Genomic DNA, 27,175 nt, shown 5'->3' on the forward strand with positions numbered 1-27,175 from the left:
TTTAGAGGATCCATAAGATATCTGCCCATAATAAGCAACTGAAAAGCTCTGGCTTAAAACTTACCAAGAGCCTGCACGTAAACCTCCCTTCATTAGGGCAATCCTAAGAAAAATACTCCTACTGACTTTTGAGAGTCAACTAAATAGAGTGGTGGTTCGTAAATTTTACAGTCTCCTGTCAAGAAAGCTTTGAATAGGGCCGGGCGCGGTGGCTCAAGCCTGTAATCCCAGCACTTTGGGAGGCCGAGGTGGGTGGATCACGAGGTCGAGAGATCGAGACCAACCTGGTCAACATGGTGAAACCCCGTCTCTACTAAAAATACAAAAAATTAGCTGGGCATGGTGGCGCATGCCTGTAATCCCAGCTACTCAGGAGGCTGAGGCAGGAGAATTGCCTGAACCCAGGAGGCGGAGGTTGCGGTGAGCCGAGATCGCGCCATTGCACTCCAGCCTGGGTAACAAGAGCGAAACTCCATCTCAAAAAAAAAAAAAAAAAAAAAAAAAAGAAAGCTTTGAATCTACCTTGTCTATTGAGACTTGATCCCAAATAGATGACATTATTTTTTCTAGCCAATTCTACTTTATACTTTAAACCTTTTTTCTGAGGAGACCGTCTGACTTTGCCACAATAAAATGTTCCATCGTCCTAAGATTTACATGGAACAGAGAAATGTACAGAAATGATTAACTGTGATGCTTGTAAAAAATGTTCCATGATGGTACAAAAATAGATAATACTTCTCTACAAAACCCTGTCAACAAACTAAGAATTTAAAATAGCTGCTGAAGTTGGTAGATCACTTGAGCCCAGGAGTTCCAAGACCAGCCAAGGCAACATGGCAAAACCCCCATCTCTATAAAACATACAAACAATTAGCCAGGCCTGGTGGTGCGAGCCTGTTGTCCTAGTTACTCGGGAGGCTGAGGTGGGAAGATCGCCTGAGCCAGGGAGTTCAAGGCTGCAGCAAGCCACGATCGATCCCATCACTACACTCTGGCCTGGGTGACAGAGTGAGATCTTTTCTCAAAAAAAAAAAAAAAAAAAAAAAAAAAAGAAAGGAAGAAAAAAGAAAAGAAAAGAAAAGAAAAAAGCTGGATTAAGGTATCAAATACTCATCTTGATTTATCTTAATTTCACTTCAAGTCTTATAAACTGTTGACCTTGTGGCACTGCTACAGAAAGCTGAATCAACACAGTATCAGTTCCAACTCTGTGCTCTGCTTGAAAAATAGTAGAACTCTACTTTCAGCATTTGGGGACTAGATAAATGAGACTAGCATGCCTCCTGAGGAAAACTGGAATAGCTGAATGAATTACAAAAAACATATACCTTTTGAAGGCACCAGAGAACTAACAAGACAATAATTACTAAACGAGGGGAGAACAAAGACCAGAAAAGATAACCCAGGAATTGGGTTTTTCCCTCTGGATCTATGCTGCTACTCAGGCCTGAGGTAACGAAGATTTGTATATAAGATCTGCGGTGGTTGAAGGGAGTTCTAGTGAAACCCTTTGCTTTGGTTTGGTGTACCAAAAGAATACATATTACGATTTAGAGTAAGCCAGAAAAGGCCTGAGAAAAATGCAGCTCAACTTCCAGTCATCGGAATCCTTAAAACGGGTTCAAATAATCCTGGATAGCCAGGGCCCCCAAGTTTCTGAAAAAAAGTATGACAAAACAAAACAAATACTGTTGGATGATATCATTTTTGAACTCAAATTATTCCCCAAAATAATTCTGCAAAAACATGCCTGACACACTACAGAAAATAAACAGATACGTGAGAGACGGTATGAACAAAAGAGTAACAGAAATAATGCAACAGAATCAGATCCACAGTAGCTCCATCAATTAGAAGATACCGGGTATCACACAAATTTTAAAGTAAGTAGAGCCGGGCACTGTGGCTCATGCCTGTAATCCCAGCACTTTGGGAGGCCAAGTGGGAGGATCCCTTGAGCCCAAGAGTTCAAGACCAGCCTGGGCAACACAGGGAGATTCTAAGTCTACAAAAAAATAAACCAAAAACTAGCCAGGCATGGTGGTGAGTGCCGGTAGTCCCAGCTACTCAGAAGCTGAGATGGGAGCAGTGCTAGAGCCTGGGAAATTGAGGCTGCAGTGAACTATGATTGTGTCACTGAACTCCAGCCTAGGTGACAGAGTGATACCCTGTCTCTGAAAAAAAGAAATAAAGCCAATCTTACACGAACCAGTTACAAGTTAATGGAAAAGAATAAAATCCAACTTATTCTATGAAGTCACCATAGCCTTGGTAACAACGTGATATGGATAATACAAGCCAATGTCATACAAAAACATCAATGAAAAAATCTTAAATACTAGCACAAAGAATCCAGCAATATATAAAACAGGTAATAAATAATGACCAAGTTGGTATATAATACATGTTTTATAATTCAGAGATTATATTTAGATATATAATTTGTCGGCAAACACAAAGAAAATAACTCAGAAAGATATAGTAAAATTAAAATGATACACTAGAAAATACTTAACACAAAACAAGGCGGTAATGAAGAAACTGAGGAACAAAAAAGATGTAACACATGGAAAACAAATAAGAAATGACAGCTGTAAATCCTCCCTCATTAGTAATTGCATTAAATGTAAATGGATTAAACTCTCCAATAAAAAGCCACAATGGGATGTCAGCTCACACCCACCAAAATAAGACTGCCAATACGTATTGGTCAAAACATGGAGCAACAGGAATTCTTACACACCTGATGGGAATATAAATTAGAACTACTTTGAAAAACTTTGGAATTAGCTAGTAAGACACATATCTGATGACCCAGCAGTTCCACTTATAGTTGTATAAACAACTGGAATAGTACACACATGCAAGAGTAGTCACAGTAGCAATAGCCATGAAAATCAAAATTGAAAACAACCCAAATGTGAATGGATAAATAAAACGTACCACTACACACAGCGACACAGATGAATCACACAACATAATGCTGAGCGAAAGTTGGACTCAGAAGAGTTCATCTGGCCAGGCACAGTGGCTCACACCTATAATCCCAGCACTTTGGGAGGCCAAAGAGGGTGGATCACTTGAAGTCAGGAGTTCAAGATCAGCCTGGCCAACATGGTGAAACCCCGTCTCTACTAAAAATACAAAATTAGCCAGGCATGGTGGTACACGCCTGTAATCCCAGTTACTCAGGAGGCTGAGGCAGGAGAATCGCTTGAACCTGGGAGGTAGATGTTGCAGTGAGTGCAACCCAGATCACGCCACTGCACCCCAACCTGGGCAACAGAGCACAGAGTGAGACTCCATCTCAAAAAAAGAAAGAAAGAAAGAAAGAAAGAGTTTATCTTTTATTATTCCACTGAGATACAGGTGAAGAAAATGAGCAAATTAAACTAGTGTTTAAGGATACATGCTTATGCTTAAACAGTAAATCTATACACAAAGAAAAGCTAATGATTACCATAAAAGTCATGATGCTAGACACTTTTGTTAGGAAGGAAGGGTGGCTTCTGGGATGTTAATAATGTTCTATTTCTTGAACTAGGTTGTGGTATATGGGTATTTGCTTCATAAGAATTCCTGGATGTATGTGAATATGTATGTATTTGTTTTATATACTTTTCTTTATGGATGCTACATATCACAATAAAGGTTTGAAAAAATTTAAGCAGACTTCAGCAAAACAAAATGCTGAAAATATGTGAAATATGCATCTAAAACCCTTCAACTATAATCTCACCTCTGAAAAATGCTTAACATTAACAAACAGTAATTTAGCTAGCCTTTAAATACACCATGGTTTCTGACATAGAAAAAGGGGAAACTGTGATACTATACTGTGATTCTATACTATGAATCCTGAGCTATTTATTTCCTACAGTAGAAAAACAAATTGACCCTAGCATAGAAACTAATCTGTGAGATTAGTTTGAGTACAAAATACAAAGACATGGTAATGGTTCAGAGACGCAGCATTCTCCTTCCATACCTCTCCCCAACCAGCATCAGATCTATGACATTTTTCATGCTGATATGTCTACTCTTGAAGGCAGATAAAAATCTCTCTCTCTCTCTCTCTCTCTCTCTCTCTCACACACACACACACACACACCATGAGAAAACAAGACACCATCCTGAGAGAGAAGTGAAGACACAAGTAATACTTCATTTTCTGATGCAACACTGTATACCTGTCACTCAAAGTTAACCATAAAAAATGGATACTTACCTGATCAAGATTTGAAAGGCTGTTAGGATCTTGACTCAGACCTTGGTACTGTCCCCTGAGCCTGTCACCAGCAGCTATTTTCCTAAACTTCTTCAGATCCACAACATATAGTGCACTGAATAAAGAAGACCCACTTGTTACAATCAACCGTGGATTATGACAGGAAAACTAAACCCACTGAATAACGGAACAGGTCACTAGCCAAATATTCTGGCTTTTCTTTGAAAAGGTATGCTGCGGCCCTACAGTGGAGTTAAAGTGTGCTACTTTAAAGATCTCTAAGAAAGTCACTGTAAAATCTATACTGTGCCATGCTTTTGTCATTGTTCCATATTTGTCATCCAAAAGAAATAATCTCTGACAAAAGATTTCTAACAAATGCAGCAGTAATAATGAAAAGCCACAGTAACCGGTAAATGAGCATTATTCAATGATATCCTGATGTTATGAGGCGGAAACCCCAGTGTTATTATAGTCCTTATAGTTCTTTTGGACCAGGAACATAAAGAAGGAAACTGCAATCACTACACCCCAGCAGTGATCTCTGCATGTGCCACTTTCTACAGGTTCCTCTTCCCTGCACATCCTCCAAATCACACTTCTCACAGAGAAAATAATGGGGTGCTCACTAGAAATCTAATGCACACACTGTTAGACCTAAAAGGGTTACTTCTAGGAATTTATCCCACAAATATATCTGAGATATGAAAAATCATTTATTTAGCAGATTATTCATTGCAACATTGTAGGTCATAGGAAAAAACTATAAATAACACTGACACATTGGAATAATATGCAGCTATGAAAAGGAATAAGGTATCTCTCAATATACTGAGAAGACGTATATGACATTAAGAAAAAAAAGCCAAGTTACAAAATGTATAAATAGGCAGCATATTTTGTGTAAAACAAGAATACACATTCACAGCTGTTTATGTAAGAACATCTGGAAGGACAGACAGTACGTAAGTTGGGAGGTTATCTGTTGTGAGAGCAGGAACTGAGTAGGAGAGAGAAAGACAAAATTAGGAATTTTTTTCACACTGTATTTTATTTATTTATTTTTTTTGAGATGGAGTCTCACTCTGTTGCCCAGGCTACAGTGCAGTGGTGATCTCAGCTCACTGCAACCTCCGCCTCCTGGGCTCAAGCGATTCTCCTGCCTTAGCCTACTGAGTAGCTGGGATTACAGGCGCCTGCCACTATGCCTGGCTACTTTTTGCATTTTTAGTAGAGAAGAGGTTTTGCCATGTTGGCCAAGCTGGTCGTGAACTCCTGACCTCAGGAGATCCACCTGCCTTGGCCTCCCAAAGTGCTTGGATTACAGGTGTGAGCCACTACACCTGGCCACTGTGTATTTTTTATAATTTTTATTTTTCAAGCATACTAATGTATTGCCTATTCACAATTTTAACTACACAAAATCAATTTTAAGGAAAACTCCGTAACAGCGTTAGGAGTGCTTCTTTTCAGTACCTGATATGATACTTTCGCCCAGCTAAATGACTGGCCCAGTACCCCGACTTCCAGAACCTGTAGCCATCCATTTCTCTTCGGCTGTCACAGAAAGGAGTGTAACCATAAGGAGCACCGTCCAAATTGAAATCTCGTAACTCTTTCAGATCTGTTCGTACAATCTGGAGAACACCAAAAGTCATCTGTTAAGCAACCATGCAGAAAGCTCTAATGCAGTTTCCTTAAGATACAGAGTGGCTCACTTAAGGCAGCATGGAGGGCTGCTCAGTGGTTAGTGGTACAGGTTCCTCCACTTACTAGCTGGTTGACCTCACTAATATATAAGACACTCGGCAAGGTGTGTGGGAGTAGAAATAAAACCAATTTTAATTGCTTAGCCTTTCTGTGCCTCAATTTCTTCATCTGTAAAATGGACATAATGATAGTACCTATGTCACAGGGTTGCTGGGAGGAGTAATATGTAAGTTAACATACGGATGGACAGATGTAGAATAATGCCTTTTCCATCCTAAGTATTCAACAAGGATTAAATGTGGCTATGTTAGAGTTAGGAAGGCAAGCTTCAGGCTGAGCCAGCGGAAAAGAATTCCAAAGAGGGGAGTGAAGCCTCTGTCCCAGTGACTTTCACACACATTACATCCTTCCATTCAGGTGACAGACTCAGGTTTCTGCCCGCTTGGGCTGAAGTGGAAGGCTGTGGGCAGAAGTACAGTTATGCTGTTTTGAGTTTGCATGCTCTAAAATCACATGTTCCCTTTCAGTAAGTCAAATCCTGACAGCTGGAAGAATATCCGGAGGTTCCCTGTTGCCAAAGCCATGCATCCACTTGAGCTTCGTTTATCACCAGTGACAATAACTCTATATTTTGGGCAGATAATTAGAAATGGTGGCAAGCACTGCTAAATGCTAATTTTCTAATTTTTAGTTTTCATGTTAAATGAATTAAGTCAGATACAAAAGTGCACACATTATGTTATCACAATGATGTTAAAAAGACACAGAAAAGACACAAAGGAGATAAACTAAATGCACATTTTAAAAGTGATCACATCTGTGCAATACATGTTTCCCTATTTTCTAAATGTAAAATAAGCATGTCCTTTGTCATAACTGAAAAGAGATCATTTAAAAAGAAATAAGCCATTTATTGTTTTTAATACAATTGTCAAAACTTGGCCTTTAAGGGCCTACCTGATCAGCATCCACAAACAGGAACTTGTCAACAACTAGTGGGAAAAGTACATCCAGGAAAAGGATCTTGTAACCCCAGATGATGCGCTGCTTTTCAGTCTGTTGATGAAGCCATCGGGGCCACTTGTACTGAACAAGCTCATACTGGAAATTGTATTCATTTGCCATGTAAGGTATGAACTCCTATTTGTAGACAGGGGGAACAACAAATCATTTCTTCTGATTGAGAAAACTGCTTTCATAATGTAAGCCAACCACCATGATACAGGACGAATAAAACACATTTACCAAAACAGTGCTCTTACAAAGACTGGCCCTGACCCCACTCATAACAATATAGAAGAGTAGATGTAAACCTCTGTCAAATCACCATTTCTTTATGATTTCTGGTCACCAGATGAAATGACAGAATGTTCAAGAGAAGGATTTTAGATTTATGTCCCTCCGTGTGTGTTTTTATAGCACATGAATTTTAAGTCCATTTGTCTAAAGTTGATTTCAGTAAAGCACTGAGCTTGAGGACAAGCCTTCCTAAAGGTTAGATCTAACCCAGGGAATAACATGGCAAAGCCAGAACTCTGGACAGATGTGTTGCCCTTAATGAGTAAGTCTTTCAGATTCTAAGTACAAGCACCTTTAGGGGGCCAGCAGTAAAGTGCTTATCAAGGAGAATGGTTAATGAATATATTAAAAGTCATTTAGTAAATTCTACAGAAAAAAAAAAAAAAAAAGGATGCAAATAAATCAACTTAGATGACAAATACTGGCCGACATAAATAATGCAGAAAACATTTCAAGTACATGTTTTGCTTTGCACAGAGGAAGCATTACTTCCATACATCATCTGGGAGTGGTTCACGCTAACACCAATCATTCTCCTCAGTGTAAACCATTGTTGTGCTTTCTACATTAAAGCAAGCACGCAGGCTTCAGAGGAAGAGAACATTATCTCAGTAAGACATTGCTCCTAACAACAAAAGACTCTCCTACTATATTATCCAAGTTTCAAACAGGTCACAATTTAACTATTTCTCTCAAATAGACCAATCTAGAAGAATAATTAAAATAGAAATATGCAACCAAATTAGGGTATCTTAGTAAATGGAAAATTTGTTAAAGTATACAAATAAAACAAAAGTCATCAAAAATATATAGTAAATATCTCCTTAATAAGAATGCTTTCCCTTTCCCTGTGAAACAAACCTTAAATGTGGGAGACAAGTAATTCTTCAAGAACCAGAATTTCACAGGTGTCTTGGTATTCTTCAGCACAGATAGCATCATTATGCTGCCAAACAAAATAGACAATAGTAACAGCTTTCCAATGTGTTTTAACCTCAACATTATGTAGAGTCAATCACATGACACCTAAATGCTCTTTATGGCAGAGCTAACTAATGGCTCAATTAGGCAGATGCTCAGTGATGGAAAAGGAAAAAATGTACTATTCCAGCTTATAAAGTTATCACTGCAGAGAAGGGGCATTCCTTACCTATAAAACTACACTTAACTGACAGAGGCAAATGTTTTAATTCTGTCACACCTCTAAATAAACTGCTTCATGAACTGATATATTAATTATGGTACGGATGAACACTGGACATTGGCGTAACTGACATCACTCTCCAAAAACCCCTGTCAAGTGAGAGCAGCAACTGGTACTGAGAGAAGAATGTGTAATCACAGCACCTCCTGGAGCCTACAAAGAGGCCCTGCTTGAGAGAGGGAGGCTATCGGCTCAGGCCTCCTTACTCAGGAAATAAAACCACATTTTGAATTGAGGAATGTAATCAAATTCGGTTGTTACTAGTGTCACTATTTTAGGTAGAATATTATTTCTTGGAAATAAAAGGGCTAAAAATAAGACAAATGACATTTTTATTTCCTATACTAGATCTGCAGTGAAAAATTTAAGAGTGAACAGAACCCTGGTCATGAGAAAAGTCACTCTCAGGCTTTCCTCACACTGTTAACAAGGCACTCCCAAGTGCCTTTGGTGACCACTACATCAACCAGCCCTAGCCCATGGCCTCTTCTGGCTCTGGCTGTGTGACCTTAGACAAGCCCCTTCACACTTGGGGCCTCGGCTTCTTTATAAAATAGAAGTGTTCATATTTAAGAACTAAGGTGTCTCCCAGCTCTAAAATGCGGTGAATCTTTTCCATGGTTCTGTTCTCATTCTATTCTCTATGTCAGCCTCCTAACCTCTGGGTTAAGCAACGTCTGGCAGGCAGTAAACAGCACAGTCCATGAATGTGTATTATTTAACAGTGATGTTAAAGGGCTACAGCCTTGTGATATCCAGAGGCACTGACTACAAAGTTCAACTTCACAGAGCTGATGGGATCAAAACAAATACATTTATAAATGGCAAGCTACTCACAATGCTCAGAGTGCTTCAAAGACACAGAAGTATAATGAGCAGAATCCCACAAAACCTTTTCGCTTTAAATAAGAACACTGACAAATTCATACATATATAGTGAAATAATCAACAAGACTGACCGAAGAAATCTTTCGTAGAGGTGACCAGATGCAACGGAGAAAATATTAATTATGTCATCTTTATCTTGCTTCACTTCCTCAGTCTTCTGTCCTCCTGTAAAGCCCCTATAACAATAAGGGTAAAAACAAGACCACTTGAAATACTGGTACGGACAGAGTCTTTTAAAGTAAGAGGAAAGAGATGGCACTTCCCATCCTTCCCTAGCAGATAAGCTGCAGCAGGAGTGGTTATGAAGCTTCCCTCACATCCTAGAGAGAGCACAAGACCGACAAAACCAACCTATGGGGAAAACAAAAAGAATATTCACTCCCCAACAGTGTCGCTTTAGGAGGAGACTGAACCAGAATGCAACTTATACAACAGGAGATAAACTGAACAAGGAGCAGTCAAATTTCCAAAGAGCCGGCACAGGCAGTGAGAGTCACAAAGTATGGAGTAGAAGTAACTGCTGCATTAGGAGAAGCTCTTTTGGGTTAATCAAGTGTAAAATACCCATCTATGCCAAATTTAAGTGCAAGATGTAGCTGCAGAAAGTAGAACGTGAAAGGCCCAGACAGGATCACAAGATGCAAAAAGGAGGGATGGGTAGTGCTTCTATCTCAGTTTTTCTTAAAAACATAACTCTTTATAATGTCAATTTACCATTTGAAGGAATCCCAAAATCCAGATTCATTCTCATTCGTTCCATCACTCAGCAAGTCTTCATTCACCATGTCTGCCTTCTTTTGAACCTGCAATTAAATATGATAAACCTTACTCCCAGTATGTCTCACAGGCATAAAACTGCCTCTCACTGGATGTACACTGTGAGCCCGCCATTAACAGAGAATGATAAATCAATTCTCTCACAAACAGGCACAACCCCACCCAGAGTCTAGAAGGATTCATTAGAAGTATCTTCATCAGGACAGTCACACCATAACCTTATGTGAGGAGAGAGCAACCTCTTTTAATTAGACCAGCCCCATTTTCAGCTTGCAACATAGGCAAAGAACCACAAATTCAACTGTGCAAGAAATACAGTCTGAGTAAAACCAGAAGCATGATTCAATGACCAACAGCTAGTTCCAGGGAAGAGTGTGGCTGCTGGGGCTCTAGCTGTTGGGAGGGAGGTATTTCACATTATGACCAGTTTTCAGGATTCACTAGCACAAACAGGGGTTGCTTCTTGGCAGCACTCTGACCATTTTTCTGCTCAACAATGCATGGCCTGTTTTAGGTTTCACTGTGTGTAATGATTATTTATTCCAGAATATACTCTACTTGAATTTAAGGCACTAAGAACTTCAAAATTCTGAGAATGGAAAGTAGAAGTCAGAAGAAATTAAATAGGACTACCATTTTATTAACACTGTTGAAAATTTTCTTTGCCATTTCCCCCAATATCTTGAGGAGAGAATCATCAACAACACTAAGAATTGTGGCCATATAAACAACATAACATCTATGAGAACATTTTATATAAAATGGGACATGTTCTGCTCACTGAGATTACCCAAAAGGTACAAGCTTTCAGTTGAGGAAAGCCACAAACTCACTTTAAGAAGACATTTTGCCTTAAAGCAGTATCCCTACAATTGCCACAGCAAATTCCAAAGAGATTCTTGGGCTGGTTCCAAGATACATATTTTTACATGACAGCTGTCTAATAACCGAATGCTACTACTTTTACCAAACTCACCTTCACTTTAATAATTTTGCTTTTGAAGTTGTTGAGGACGATAACCACCTCATCAGCGTCAGGGGGAGAATCGGTGCCATCATGGCTTTGCAAGAAAAGAAAGGCAGATATTACAAGGCACAATTCTCAAAAGGCAGCAAATGTTCTCAGAGCATCTGAGTTCATCATCTTTCTCATAAAGGAGTTTTCCAGGTCAAACTATCTTCTTGCTCCTTAAGCTCTTTCCAGCTGCACAGAAGAAAGTGTTGAAATCTTCTCTCTTTATATAGGGTGCATGCCCAAACCTCCTTCATGAGTCCTCCCTCAAATTACCCATCACACAGTGAGAGGCATCTATGTGTAGCAACCACATGGTGAGTAGTCAACAAAACCACCTGTGTTCACAAGCTCTGCGCCGAGCACAGTGCCTTTGAGTGCAGAGGGAAGAGGCCCCTCTCAACTTGAACTGCACTGGAACTGCACTGCTTCCACTGTTTGGTTTTGTTTTGTTTTGTTTTTTAAGACAGAGTCTCGCTCTGTCGCCCAGGTTCGAGTGAAGTGGTGCAATCTTGGCTCAATGCAACCTCTGCCTCCCAGGTTCAAGTGATTTTCCTGCTTCAACTTCAAATAGCTGAGTTTACAGGTGCCCACCACCACGCCTGGCTAATTTTTGTATTTTAGCAGAGACAGGGTTTCACCATATTGGCTAGGCTGGTCTCAAACTCCTGACCCCAAGTGATCCACCCGCCTCGGCCTCCGAAAGTGTTGGGATTACAGGCGTGAGCCATCACGCTCAGCCACTACTCTTTAACTAGGATAGTGTTTTAAAGGAATCTCTTTCTGCTTGGAGGCAATAATCAGTCAAGAACAGGCCCTGTACTCAACCTGGTGTCTGTACGCTAAAAGAAGAACTATAAAAAACTCTATTTGCAGGCAGACAGGAGCAGAGGAAAAAAAATTAATGTTTCCCTACTAATCAACAGCAATGCCAAAAATTTCCACCAAAGTGAAGAAAGTCATAATTATAATAGGAATTCACTGCATTTGTTGTCATCTAGCAGAGAGTAGGGTTCTCAGGCAAAGTAACATTCTGCTGGGGGAGCCCTGAACAGCTAGGAAGAGGGGGCATCACGCTCCTGAGAAGGGGAGAGCTGGCAAGAGCCAAGGCACCCAAAAGAGAAGGAATTTGGAAGTGCATCCAAAATTTTTTAAAACCCTATCTGAAGAAGATGTTATTTGGAAGAAGACCTTCTACTTCTTACAATGATGTTATTATAATACAAAATTCTTCTATTTCCTGGGTAAGAACCAGACACTGATCCACTGTTTCACATGTGTCACTATGGAGCTAAGGCAAGGACATACTACTGGGTGCTTCAAATGTACTCTAATGGAAATCATCCCCTAAACATATTAGCAGGAAGTCTTTTCACACAGCTTAAAACTAATTTAAATTGTGTTAAGCAGAACTGATACCAAACTTTTTTAAAGGCAACATTTATTTTTTTTTTTTGAAACTGAAGAGTCTCACTGTGTCATACAGGCTGGAGTGCAGCAGCACGATCTTTGCTCACTGCAACCTCTGCCACCCTGGTTCAAGCAATTCTCCTGCCTCAGTGTCCTGAGTAGCTGGGATTACAGGTGCCTGCCACCGTGCCCGACTAATTGTGGTAGTTTCATAATCTTGGCTAGGCTGGTCTTAAACTCCTGACCTTGTGATCTGCCTGCCTCGGCCTCCCAAAGTGCTGGGATTACAGGTGTGAGTCATCATAACAGGCCAACATAATTATTTTTAAACTAATAAATCTGTGCAGTAAACCTTAAGGCAAAACCTGGCTATAGAGGGAATATTTTAGGAGTACTACCATACCACCAGAGATCAAGGAGGACCTGCACTAACAGCATGGCTTCAAGACCAAAGCTTATCTGTACTGTGCATTGCCAATTACTCAGGGTCAACATGCATTCTCTCTGGGCAGAAAAGTTTGGCTGTTCTTCCCTTCTTTTCTCCTTCCTTCAAGTTTCTCAACTGCCTATCTATTAGCAGCATCACAGTGACAGAATGATCTGATTCCGGGATATTGTTAGCACAAAGGAATAGTTAAAAAATAAAGCCTCACTATACTCATTAACATCTATACCTCTTATTATCTAATTCTATTCTAACAATTCTTCCATGTTCAATTTCCTGGAAAAACCATTGTTTCATCACACACACAACTGCAAATTAAATTCATGTTGCCTGGTTAACTGCCAGGGTAGTATTCGATTAGAGCTAATGCTCATTTCTAAAGGTTCTGGGAAAATGTACCTGCAGCACTTACTCCTACCTGTAGATTCTATAAATATCTTCAGAGCGTCCCTTCCTAAGTCTGAGGATCCAGGCTCCTGGGTTGGCTTTCAGCTGAAAGTAGCCCTAGGAAAAGAAGAAAAGTCCAATGTTAGCTCCCTTCAAAACACCAAAATCCTATTTCTGAGGAATAGTTACTTCTATTTCTGAAGTATCAATCACCTATATTGTAAGATAGTAAACAAATCAGTGCAACTCTTAAACCAAAACTACACATTAAAAACTCTTAGCACAGGCCAGCCTGCAGTGGCTCACACCTGTAATCCCACCACTTTGGGAGGCCATGGTGAGTGGATCACTTGAGGTCAGGAATTTGAGACCAGCCTGGTTAACATGGTGAAACCCCATCTCTACTAAAAAGGAACAAAAATTAGCTGGCATGATGGTGGGCGCCTGTAATCCCGGCTACTCAGGAGGCTGAGGCAGGAGAATCACTTGAACCCAGGAGGCAGAGGTTGCAGTAAGCCAGTAACACACCACTGCACTCCAGCCTGGGAGTCCACCTCAAAAACAAAAACAAAGAAAAACTACTCCAATAAAGGCCAGTTATGCCAATAAATCGTCAGCTCTTTAGCTGTGCATCAGGAAAGAATCAACGTGTGACATGTGAATAAGCACCGCACTTCTAAAGGCTGTCAGCTCACGATCAATCTATTTTCAGGGGACGATTCAGTTATAGCGGAGTATTCCACCAGCACGTTTTTTCTTGACATGTAATTCTAACCTACAAATTTAGTTGAACTAATGATTTCTGTATTGACCAAATTCAGCCCATAATCAATTTTAATCTCATTCTATGGTTAAGAATGCTAATTGCGGCCGGGCGCGGTGGCTCAAGCTTGTAATCCCAGCACTTTGGGAGGCCAAGGCGGGTGGATCACAAGGTCAAGAGATCGAGACCATCCTGGTCAACATGGTGAAACCCCGTCTCTACTAAAAATACAAAAAAATTAGCTGGGCATGGTGGCACGTGCCTGTAATCCCAACTACGCAAGAGGCTGAGGCAGGAGAATTGCCTGAACCCCATAGGTGGAGGTTGCGGTGAGCCGAGATTGCGCCATTGCACTCCAGCCTGGGTAACAAGAGCAAAACTCTGTCTCCAAAAAAAAAAAGAATGCTAATTGCTCCATTATAAATTATGTGCCCAAATTAACATAACTGGTGTGAATGGATTATTTACCAGATTGGCCATAACAATGGTGTCCACAATGACCGGGTTGGCTGAAGTTCCTAAAGTAAACTGCAGTCCCCGTGGAGGTTGGCCTGTGGTGATGTCGTAGCAATGACCTTCTAGTAACAGGTACTCCAGCTCATATTCAGCAGCCACTACACTGTCCACCTGCAATGCCAAAAATCCAATCACTTGAAGGCACTCAGCAACAACATGAATACATATGAAATGCATTATGCAAAGTAAAGGAAGCAGGCAAAAAGGATTTACATAATACACAATCATATATTAAGAAATTCAAGAAAAGACGAAACTATAATGACAGAAAGCAGATTAGCTGTTGCCTAAAAACAAGGCAAGAGGAGTGTACTGCCTGCAAATGGGTACAAAAGAACTTCTGGGGGTAACAAATGTTCTGCATCTTGGCTATGGTTGTGGTTAATGACTGTATAGAATTAAAAACAGTGAGTTGGAAAGAGAAAGGAGAAAAAAACATAAGGAAGTTATTCAAAAAATATGAATTAGGATAAGACACTAAATGTTGTTGAAAAAAAGACCTAAATAAATGCAAAGACATCCTGTAGTCATGTATCAGTAGAAAAACTTGCACACAATGTTCACAGCGGCATTATTCATAATAGCCAAAAAGTAAAAACAATACAAATGTCCATTTGTGAAACAATAAATAAAATGTGGTATGTCCATAAATGAAATATCATCTGGCAATTTAAAAAGAATGAAGCCCTGATACATATTACAATATGGATGAATCTTGAAAACAATTTGATATGTGAAAGAAGCCAGTTACAAAAGACTGCATGATTCTATTCAGACAAAATGAATAGGCAAATCCATAGAGACAGAAAGTAGACTAGCAGTTTTGAGAGGCTGGGGGGAATGGAGAATGACAGCTAATGAGTATGGGGCTTTTGCTGGGGATGATGAAAACATTCTAAAATTACATAGTGGTGATGGCTGTAAAACTGTGAATACACTAAAAACTCTGAACTGCACACTTTAAAGGGGCAAATTTTATGGTATATGAATTCCATGTAAATAAATCTGTTATTTTAAAAAAATATATCATACCTGGACACTAATGTCTCAGAGGCCCACCTAGACTATAATTCAATCTGTTGCATTATACATGATTAGATATTTGGAAGCAATGATATTCTTACCTCTTCTAAATAAATATTATCAAGATCATATGGTGTTCTGACAGATTCTACCATCCAGCTCTCAGGCGTGTTCAAATTCAGAGTGAATAGTGGAGACTGAGGCATATCCAAAAATTTTGCTATTGGACCCTTAGCAAAGCTATTGTCTGAAGTAAAAGAAATCTCTGGTTCTAAGACATAACGGTAAAAGCTGAAATTGAAAAGGAAAGTGTTAGTTTTTTTTAATGTGGCAACAGTACTTGAGTGTACAAGCCCCCACACAGGTGAACAACTGGTTAAAACAAATGAGATGTGGAGGAGTATCCCTCCAGGTTGGGAAAAGTGTTTCCAAAATCATCTTTTGACCTAATGATGCCGCCTGTGGTTGCTGCAGATGCAAAAGAAGGCAAACAAGAACAGCACTGAGGAGGAGGCCACTACTTCACTCAGATGGCTGCTGTCGGTCCTGGGCATTTTCTTCCCTTGAGGGAGGATTAATTTTTCTCTTCAAAAACAACTCCTAAATGCTGACTGAGTTCTCAGGCTAGTCCCGAAAACATTAATAATCTAAACATTTCTCCTACACAAGAATAATGATGAAACAAAACAAAACAAACAAACAAAAAATAATAATGGAAGCCGGGAACCGTTTGGTTACTTGTAAATGCTGTTTCAATCCACTTAGAAGCTAACCTATAAAACACAGCACATTGACAAGTTAAGAAAAGAAAAAATATAAAGATAGTAACATAGCCACAACACGAATGGCTTTTTCTATCACTTTTTTCATAAATGGCCATTCCAAAACTCGTGACAATATACAGCTAAACAAGCTTCTTCTAACATGTATATTCCAAGTTGAAATGAATATTCTTCTCTTAAGATGAAATGCACAAATGAGGCCAGGCGTGATGGCTCACACCTGTAAACGTAGCACTTTGGGAGGTGAGGCAGGTGGATCACTTGAGGCCAAGGGTTTGAGACCATCCTGGTCAACATGGTAAAACACCAAGTCTACTAAAAATACAAAAATTAGCTGGGCGTGGTAGTGTGTGCCTATAATCCCAGCTACTGAGGAGGCAGAGGCTGCAGTGAGCCAAGATCATGCCACTGCATTCCAGCCTGGGTGACAGAGCGAGACTCCCATCTCAGCGGGGGGGAAAAAGAAGAAAAGGCACAAATACAAATAGGCTGGGTTAATGCTACCTAAATGCTCTAAACACACCGTTTTTAGAACTTCCGATTAGAGTGAAATTTGACAAAAATGAACATTTAGTAAATGACCATTTCAAATGATGTCCACCTATAAACCCATCTGATCCTCTAACATGCAGTATCAGAACTTGGATTTAGCACCATTTCTTCAATTGTTTTCTTACATAGCATGTTTTACCTTTTTAAAGGCATGTCGGAAAGTTTAGATTGGCAGTTCATAAATACTCTCAGATTCATGTTTATCAGCTGAGCCAAAACCTAAGAGGAAAACCAGATGACAAAATATTTAGAATTTTTTTCTTCAGAAATATGTTATTTGACACTGATATTAATACCTCAAGAAAAGATAAAAAGATAGTAACAGCCACAGAGTCTGCACTGGAGAAACTTCTGGAAATGACAACTCTACTGCAAAATCTAAATCACACATACATAGGACACAGCCAAAATAATGGGAGGTAGGCTGCTGCAGCTCATTGCTCTTCACACGAAGGCAGTTCCTGTGGGAAAGCAGCAGGCAGATCATGGAAAAACTACAGGCCTCATAGTGACCACTCACATGCCAGAGGATGAAAACAGAGACACCAATACTCACAAAAAAGGTCAGGGATTTATTCGGCAATGAATGCTGGAGTGGCTGTGTCTTTGTCAGAGCTCTTTTAAATGTCCTAAAATTGTAAAATACTATACATGTCTAAAAGACATGTCAAGACAAAAAAAATCCATGGTAGTTATAAAAAAGGATAAACACCAAAACATACTTGTTTTACCTCTTTGTCATTATAAATTAAAATATAGCATAACTTAATTCCAGGACATTTTACTCTGAATGAAAATGTTAATCACTTTATTACATGAGGCAGCCAACCACACTTGCACCAACTTTCTAGGGCTGTGAAGTTGTTTCAGAGCCACTGCCAATCTTCGAGAAGACTGCTCTGCCCTATAACCCCACAGCACTGTCCAGTGCCTGTTGAAGATAACTCAAGGAAAATGAAGCTCTCAGAGAATTTCAGAGCACGTGACTTCAGACAAAGGTGATATACACTGCACGCACGGCGTTCCTACCAAGAGCAAGGGAGCAAGTCTCTGTGCGTCTCTGGTGACAGGGTCAACGACAGCCACAACATCAAAGTACGTCTCCCCTTCCTTTGGCCTCAGTTTAATTGCACTAAAAGATCAAAAGGATAAAACATTAACCTGGAGGACACAGGAAACAAAAGGTGGTTGGTTTTTTTTTTTTTTTTTTTTTTTTTTGTACAATATAACCTTCAACCTTCTTAGCATTTCAAAGAACTGTAGATCTAGAATGACTAGACTATGACAGTGGCCAACTATCTAATTCTGTCCATTCCAAAGATTGCAAAACCTTAATAATGGATCTGAAATGGATTGAAAGGTCCATGTAAAGAGAGGAAAAACAGTTTAAAATTGTATTTAACCAAAAACTGTGAAAAGCTACTGAAGTTAGCTTCTGATAGTTATTGAACCTTAAGCCAATTTTTAATTCTTAGCAAGAAGAGTACAAAGAGAAAAGGAATGAATTAATTTTTAAAAAATAAGAAAAACATTCCAGAAAACCTGCAAAACAGAGAAAAAGAAAAAATATAATCACAAAATATTCACTATCCCAGCCCACTTAGCTGCACTCTACATAATCCTTTCTAGATACCTGTATAAACATTAGTTGAAGATACAGATTAATGATTTCCTTCCTTCTCCTACTACTGTAGCATAAAGATTTTCACATGTTGTTACACAAGAAGCATCCTGAATAAGAAATAATATGCCATTTACCAAATGAATCTGTCAGAGTTTACTCCAGCTATTCTTTACTGCTGGACATACAGATGGCTTTCAACCTGTAAACAATTTGTATATCCAACTTTCTCCACATTTGGAAATTTCTTTAGAGTCAAGAAAATATCAGACATGAAATTATGGAGTCAAAAGATACAAATACTTTTGTGGCTAATAAGTATTGTCAATCACATTTCCTGAAGAACTAAACCAGGCGTCCCCAAACTACTGCCCGCGGGCCGCATGTGGCCTCCTGAGGCCATTTATCCACCCGCCGCACTTCAGGAAGGGGCACCTCTTTCATTGGTGGTCAGTGAGAGGAGCACAGTATGTGGCGGCCCTCCAGCGGTCTGAGGGACAGTGAACTGGTCCCTTGTGTAAAAAGTTTGAGGATGCCTGAACTAAACAAATTTACAGGGCCAAAAAATAAATTTCACCACATCCTTCATCAGTATTAAGTTATAGAGATTTTGCCTGTTCTTTTTCTTATTTACTTTTTTAGAGACGTGGTCTCACTCCTGTCCAGGCGGGACTGCAGTGGCATGATCATGGTTCACTGAAGCCTCTAACTTCTGGGTTCAAATGATCTTCTCAACTTAGCCTCCTAAGTAGCTAGGACTACAGACACATGCCACCATACCAGGCTAATTTATTTTTTTGTAGAGATGGGGGTCTCACTATACTGACCAGGCTAGTCTCAAACTCCTGGCCTTAAGTGATCCTCCTGCTCTGGCTTCCCAAAGCGCTGGCATAAGCCACAGCACCTGGCCCTTGTCTTTTTTAAAGACAAGTCTCATCCATTCACCCAGACTGGGAGTCCAGTGGCGTGATCTCACCTTACTGCAACCTTCACCTCCTGGCTCAAGCAATCCTCCTGCCCCAGCCACCAAAGTAGCTGGGACTACAAGTGCATGCCACCATGCCCAGCTAATTTGTATATTATTATCAGAGATGGTGTTTTGCCATGTTGGCCAGGCTGGTCTTAAACTCTTGGCCTCAAGTGATCCACCTGCCTTGGCTTCCCAACATGCTGTGATTACAGGCGTGAACCATCATGCCCAGCTTCCCTGTCTATTAACTAAATGGTAACTTCCTGTTGCATGTACTCCCTGTGAAGTCATACCGACTTAGGTGTCTTAAAAGGAGCAGGGACCTCTGATGTACTTTTAAAAGGACTCAACTTTAAAGTAAATTTAAAACTATACCCAATTTCCAAAAACCATTAACTGTTTAAACCATTACTTTGTTTGCACTGAACAATACTATAATGTGGTTACTATATTTTTTTTTTTTTTTTGAGACGGAGTTTCGCTCTTGTTACCCAGGCTGGAGTGCCATGGCACGATCTCGGCTCACCGCAACCTCCGCCTCCCGGGTTCAGGCAATTCTCCTGCCTCAGCCTCCTGAGTAGCTGGGACTACAGGCACGCGCCACCATGCCCAGCTAATTTTTTTGTATTTTTAGTAGAGACGGGGTTTCACCATGTTGACCAGGATGGTCTCGATCTCTTGACCTCGTGATCCACCCGCCTCGGCCTCCCAAAGTGCTGGGATTACAGGCGTGAGCCACCGCACCAGGCCCCCACTACTTTTTTTTTAACCAAGCAACATTTACCTAAGTGGGATGAATACAAAAGAATACCACAAAACAGCATAACTAAAGAAAACTGGAAACAATTTACATGCTCATGAAGGTTATTTTACATTTTAACTGTTTTGGAAGTAACCATCAGAACACCTTTGTGACTGTGTTGAGGTAGGTGCTTTCAATCTCTGGTATTATCAACAATTTCATATTAAATCCCTTGCCAATGATGATTCTTCTCATACAACAAAACTTCTGTTACTCCAATACAATTGTCCTCAAAGTGTGGCTCCAGAGCAGTGGCATCAGCTTCCCCTGGGCATTTGTGAGAAGCAAGTCAGGATCCAACCCAGACTTACCGAATCAGAAACTCTGGGGATGGGTCCAACAATCTGCATTTTAACAAGCTCTCTAAGTAAAAGCCAAATTTTGAGAGCCACTGACCTAATATAATTTGTACCTCTGCTATTCTAAAATTCTAGAAGAAAAAACTCATTAGAAAATAGCATTCTACAAACGCTCCCAAGGGAACCAGAGAGAGCATTTCAAACAGGACTCTACACAAGAGTGTAATCTGATCATGTCTGCCCACATCAGGTTTGGCATAAGTTTCACACATGTTCATGTTCTGAGCCAGCCGTGTTCTAGGTGATCAGCAACAGGCACACCCAGAAACTGACAATGTGAGGTCCTTTATTCATCCCACATCTCTAGAAAAGAGAAAAAGGAACTAGAAAAAAAACAAGGAAAGAGGAGTATTCGTGTGGAAATGGGAACAGTATGAGCTAAAAACATCACCTTTAAGTATATTCACTATACTGGTCAGAGAAAAGACCAAAATAAAACTAAAAAGTGACAGAGACAGGAACAAAATTTGGAGATTATACACATTTGCGTAGGGTGCATAGAGTAAATGTCAAAGAATACTACGTTTACTAGCATTAACGCACATGGGACTCCCCTGGGAGCAACTTGTTAAAATGCAGATGCTGATTCCTCAGGACTGGTGTGTGTCCAAAGCCTGCATTTCCAACAAGCTCTGAGGCAATGTCTTGCTGCTGGTCCACGGACCACACTTTGAGGGCAAGAGCACATATAACGGATGGTTCAGACCTTTCTATTTCTAGCATAAATGAGAAATTTCTGATTTAAATGTAACAAATACTCGTTTAACTGACACAACTCCAGTAAGAGAAATTTCTCTAATAATTATAATTTGTCTCATAATAGAATTTACAATTAAGGTATTTTAATTACACAAAACATGGAGACCCATGGAAAAAAAGACTTCTAAAAAGGGAAGGGAGGTCTTTGCTTAGGACCTTTGCCAAGGTCCCTACCTTGGCCAAGAAGGGCAAACAAGATGGCAGGTTGATTAGGAAAGGTTTCCTCCTGCTAGTGACTAGATAATGAGTTACTTCCTGAACGTTCACAGTGTGTTGAGAAAATGGGTGCGCTCTGGGGGCCAATGGCCAAATTCAACAAGGATTATGCAGGAGCCATAAGAATCTTCACCCACTGCTGACATGAAAAATTAGGAGACACAGCCAGTGCAAACAGAGAGGACCTACACCACAATCATCAATCAATCTGATCATGAAACCTGATCCCCACAAAGATTGGTCATAAGAAAAAACAGGCCCACTAAACCAAAGTCCAATCCATGCCAGACTGGACACACACACACACACACACACACACACTCTTGCCATATAAGGCAAAGGCTGTATACATTACTGTACATGGCTCTCTCTATATACACACACACACACACACACACACACACACACACACTCTTGCCATATAAGGCAAAGGCTGTATACATTACTGTACATGGCTCTCTCCTAGAAACAACTAAATCTAATCAACAAGAAGCAACTCAGACCGTGAGACATTCCATAAGACAACTGGCCTGGACTCTTAAAAAATGTCATCATAAAAGACAAAAGACTAGACCAAAAAAAAAAAAAAAAGAAAAAAAGGCAGAGAACTCTTCCAGATGAAAAGAGACGAAAGAGACACAACTCTGTAATATGTAATCTGGACCAAAACAAATACAAAAAACGGTTGTAAAAAGGCATTACAAAGATACTAGAGACATGCGAAAAGGAATTGTGTTTTAATATTACTGTATCAAGATTACATTTCTGAGGTCAGCTAACAATACTGCAGAGAAGTCCTAGCACTCAGGAGACACATGCTGAAAATGTCAGACACATTATGTCAGGATGTCTGCAATGTATTTCCAAATGGTGCAGGAAAAAATATGACCATGTATATACAAACATAAATAAACTACTCAAGTAGTTATTATAAAGTACTACACAGACACAGACACACACACACACACACACACACACACACACACATACACACACCATGCCCACATGCACATGACAAATATAAAGCAAATGTGACATACCAACAACTGGCGAATCTAAGTGAAGGATATTCGGGTGCTCATTATACTAGTCTTTCAGCTATTTCTAGGTTATAAAGTTTTCAAAACAAAAAAGTGAAGAACAAGAAGGCAAACTCCCTCATTATGCTAAACTTACTTAAAATCAAAGTTTTTGGCCAAGCACCATGGTTCACACCTATAATCCCTCACCCTGAGGCAGGTGAATCACTTGGGCTTAGGATTTTGAAATTCACCTGGGCAACATGGTGAGATCCCATCTCTACAAAAAATACAAAAATCAGCCAGGCATGGTGGTAAGTGCCTGTGGTCCCTTCTACACAGGAGGCTGAGGTAGGAAGATCACTTGAGCCCAGGAAGCAGCAGAGGCAGTGAGCTGAGATCATGCAAATGCACTCTAGCCCAAGTGACAGTAAAACCCTGTCTTTAAAAAAAAAAAGGTTTTCAATAAAAGGTGAATGAGACAAGTACTTTAATAATCTGTTTATTTATTTATTATTATTATTTTTTGAGACAGTCTTGCTCTGTCTCCCAGGCTAGAGAACAACAACATAATCTCTGCTCACTGCAACCTCCACCTCCCAGGTTCAAGCAATTCTCCTGTCTCAGTCTCCTGAGTAGCTGGGATTACAGGCAGCTGCCACCACGCCTGGCTAATTTTTGTATTTTTGTACAAGATGGGGTTTCACCATGTTGGTCAAGTAGGTCTCAAACTCCTGACCTCAGGTGATCTGCCCACCTCAGCCTCCCAAAGTACTGAGATTACAGGCGTGAGCCACCACGCCCAGACAATCTGTTTATTTTTTTGTGAAACAGGGTCTTACTCTGTTGCCCAGGCTGCAAGTGCAGTGATGCGATCATGGCTCATTGTAGCCTCTACCTCCAGAGTAGCTGGGACAACATGCACATGCCAACACACCCAATTAATGTTTGAAAATTTTAATTTAAAAATTTTTTAATTTGAATTTTTTTTTTTTTTTGAGACAGTCTCACTCTGTCACCCAGGCTGGAGTGCAATGGCACGATCTTGGCTCATTGCAACTTACACCTCCCAGGTTCAAGTGATTCTCCTGCCTCAGCCTTCTGAGTAGCTGGGATTACAGGCACGTGCCATCACGCCCAGCTCATTTTTGTATTTTTAGGAGAGATGGGATTACAACATCTTGGCCAGGCTGGTCTTGAACTCCTGACCTTGTGATCCACCTGCCCTGGCCTCCCAAAGTGCTGGGATTACAGGCATGAGCCACCCCACCTGGCCTGAAAATTTTTTTGTAGAGACAGGGTCTCCCTTTGTTTGTTGGTCTCGAGCTTCTGGATTCAAGCAATCCTCTCATGCTGTCCTCCCAAAGTGCTGGGATTACAATGACCTGTCTTTGTTCATTCCTGAATTTAAGTACAACTGCTCTGTTTAATTAAATGCAGTCTGTTTTCTACTACAAGGGTGCACTAAGAGTTATTTCAAATTAATTTAGAAATAAATTTCAGTCAGCAACTCAGATTTGATTATGAATTTTATATATGAATACAAATATTTATGTGAAAACTACACACCAAACAAATGTTCGATTCCTATAAGAACTTACATATAAATCTTATATAGTAAAATGAAGGAGCTGAGGTAAAGACAAACTTAAGAGTTTAATATTCAAGAACACACACAAATTCAACATTATTTCTATACCTGTGTCTGTCTTCAAAAAACTGGTACTCGATTCTTGCATCTCCTTTTGGTTGTGCTGACAGGAGAGCATCCACCTTCATTACCAAGTCACTTGCCCTGAAAGAAGGGGTTAGAGAAATCTTAGCATCTTTTTAACAGAAAGTTTTCCAATTATTGCCAAACATATCATCAGCCCAAATACTGAATGCTAACAAGATGGTTTGAACAAGGTCTAAAGTCTGTATTAATAGGCATGAGAAAGACTGATTAATGTTATAAACTTGAAGAAGTGACTCATTTTCCCACATGTGAAATGGAAACAGTACCCACTCTGCATGACTCTTGTAAAACTGCACAACTCTGCAATGCACCAGCTGAGGTCCCAGCCTATCTATTACAGGCTGTATTGTGTATATTCTCCATTGTCCTTTTAAAACATTTTAAAAATAACGATTACTTTTTATGACTACTAGAGTAATAATTACTGGCAAAGCATACTGAAAAATAAATGTAAAGAAGAAAATTGAAATTACACATTACATCATCAAGAAATAAGCTCTGATCTTTTGGCTAATAATTCTGTATTTTTAAATATCTATAAACAAAAGTGGGATTATACTGACAGCCTGCATTTTTACTTAACAATATATCATAAAAATCCTTTGGTTGGTTAATAAATACAGCAGTATTTCAGTATTTTTGTTTGTTTGTTTTAGACAGGGTCTCACTCCAGTTGTCCAGGCTGTAGTCCGGTGGCTTGATCTCAGCATCCTTGACCTTCCACGCTCAGCTGACTCCCCCACCTCAGCCTCCCAAGTAGCTGGGACTACAGGTACGTAACACCAGGCCCAGCTAACTTTTTGTATTTTTAGTACAGACAGGGTTTTGCCATGTTTCCCAGGCTGGTCTTGACCTCCTGGGCTCAAGCAATCTAACTCCCAAAGTGCTGGGATAACAGGCATGAGCCACCGTGCCTAGCCTATTTCAATGCTTTTTTTTATGACTGCATAATATTATATTTATGGACACAAAATAATCTAAATATTAAACCAATCAACTACTGAACATCTATGTTGTTTCTAATTTCACTATTATAATGAACACTGCAGTAAACAACTTTAAAAAGAATTTTATTGCCCATGCCTCTTCTAAAATTGACTTCTAACAGAAAAAACTAAACCTGAAAAACATGTTCCGATTTGCTGAACCAAAGACTAAATCCTGAGTAGAAATTTAAAAAGAGTATTTGTGAAAGTATCTGAACTATAATTAAGCCTACACATTTTCTTTGAATGAAGCAAATATATCAAATTAACTATTTTGGTTCAACTTCTCAATATAAATGCAAAATATATATAATGTAGGCCATTCTCTTCCTAATGTGTCAACATGGTCAAAAAACACGTCAAGGGGTGTTTGGTTACATGGACTGGGGTGAGCAGGCCAACAAGAAACTCCCTGAAGGCTGATGAAGTACCACGATCAAAGCATCCAGAGCCAAGCTTCAGGGCAGCCTTTGGATGCAGGCTGGGCCATGAATGATAGCTGTGGCTGTCACAGGAAAGGGGACCACTCCAAGGTGGGGCAGCATATGCCTGTGGCATGGCTGCTTCGAGTCATGAGTACCTCCTGGCCTATATCAGAAGTGTTTCATAGGCCGGGACAAAGGAGCCATGGAGGTAAGAGAGACGCTCCTTATTTGTAGCCCCAATATTGGCCAAAATGAGAAAAGATTTCTTCCCACATCATTGAACAAGACATGGCAACAGCTGACATTAACGACTTTCCAAGTCAACATTTCTCTAAAACATGCCCTTGAATTCTGAAGCATGATGATGTAAGAAAAAAACCCAGCAGAACTTTTTTTTATATATATATTTATTTTGTTACTTTTTATGAGATGGAGTCTCACTCTGTCACCCAGGCTGGAGCGCAGTGGTGCAATCTCGGCTCACTGCAACTTCCCCAGAACTTTTAAATTTTATATCCTCCAACTACGCATCAAAGAACACATCTCCACAGAATGGGAGAAAATGTTTGCAAATCACGTATCTGGTAAGAAAGTGATATCTAAAATGTATAAAGAACTGCCACATCTCTACAGCAATAAAAACAACCCAGTTAAAAATGAGTAAAGGGGCCGGGCGCGGTGGCTCAAGCCTGTAATCCCAGCACTCTGGGAGGCCGAGGCGGGTGGATCACGAGGTCGAGAGATCGAGACCATCCTGGTCAACATGGTGAAACCCCGTCTCTACTAAAAATACAAAAAACTAGCTGGGCGTGGTGGCGCGTGCCTGTAATCCCAGCTACTCAGGAGGCTGAGGCAGGAGAATTGCCTGAGCCCAGGAGGCGGAGGTTGCGGTGAGCCGAGATCGTGCCATTGCACTCCAGCCTGGGTAACAAGAGCGAAACTCCGTCTCAAAAAAAAAAAAAAAAAAAAAAAAAATGAGTAAAGGAGCTCGGCATGGTGGCTCACACTTGGAATCTCAGCACTTTGGGAAGCTGAGGCAGGTAGATCACAAGGTGAGGAGTTCAAGACCAGCCTGGCCAACCCCGTCTCTACTAAAAACACACAAAAAAAATTAGCTGGGCATGGTGGTGCATGCCTGTAATCCTAGCTACTCAGGAGGCTGAGGCAGGAAAATCACTTGAACCCGGGAGGTGGAAGTTGCAGTGAGCCAACGTGGCACCACTGCACTCCAGCCCGGGTGACAGAGCGAGACTCCGTCTTGGGTCAGGGGAACACAAAGGA

The 27,175-nt window shown here is 40.2% G+C and overlaps 1 protein-coding gene across 5 annotated transcripts in view; it reads right to left on the minus strand.

Moving 5' to 3' along the window:
- UGGT1 (UDP-glucose glycoprotein glucosyltransferase 1) overlaps positions 1-27,175 on the minus strand; it is a 113,442-nt gene that overhangs the window by 12,059 nt on the left and 74,208 nt on the right. For all 5 annotated transcript variants that reach the window (XM_010342230.3, XM_010342229.3, XM_003931603.4 and 2 more), the window contains 13 exons: positions 24,445-24,540; positions 18,029-18,131; positions 17,139-17,218; positions 15,767-15,956; positions 14,595-14,753; positions 13,395-13,480; positions 11,086-11,170; positions 10,047-10,135; positions 9,404-9,508; positions 8,102-8,186; positions 6,899-7,081; positions 5,708-5,868; positions 4,232-4,346 (listed from right to left, as the gene is read on the minus strand). In XM_010342230.3, the coding sequence (XP_010340532.1) occupies positions 4,232-4,346; positions 5,708-5,868; positions 6,899-7,081; positions 8,102-8,186; positions 9,404-9,508; positions 10,047-10,135; positions 11,086-11,170; positions 13,395-13,480; positions 14,595-14,753; positions 15,767-15,956; positions 17,139-17,218; positions 18,029-18,131; positions 24,445-24,540 (1,537 nt within the window). The remainder of the gene's footprint in view (positions 1-4,231; positions 4,347-5,707; positions 5,869-6,898; positions 7,082-8,101; positions 8,187-9,403; positions 9,509-10,046; positions 10,136-11,085; positions 11,171-13,394; positions 13,481-14,594; positions 14,754-15,766; positions 15,957-17,138; positions 17,219-18,028; positions 18,132-24,444; positions 24,541-27,175) is intronic.

This window comes from Saimiri boliviensis, chromosome 5 (genome assembly GCF_048565385.1).
Source record: "Saimiri boliviensis isolate mSaiBol1 chromosome 5, mSaiBol1.pri, whole genome shotgun sequence".
In the NCBI taxonomy this organism is placed as follows: domain Eukaryota; kingdom Metazoa; phylum Chordata; class Mammalia; order Primates; family Cebidae; genus Saimiri; species Saimiri boliviensis.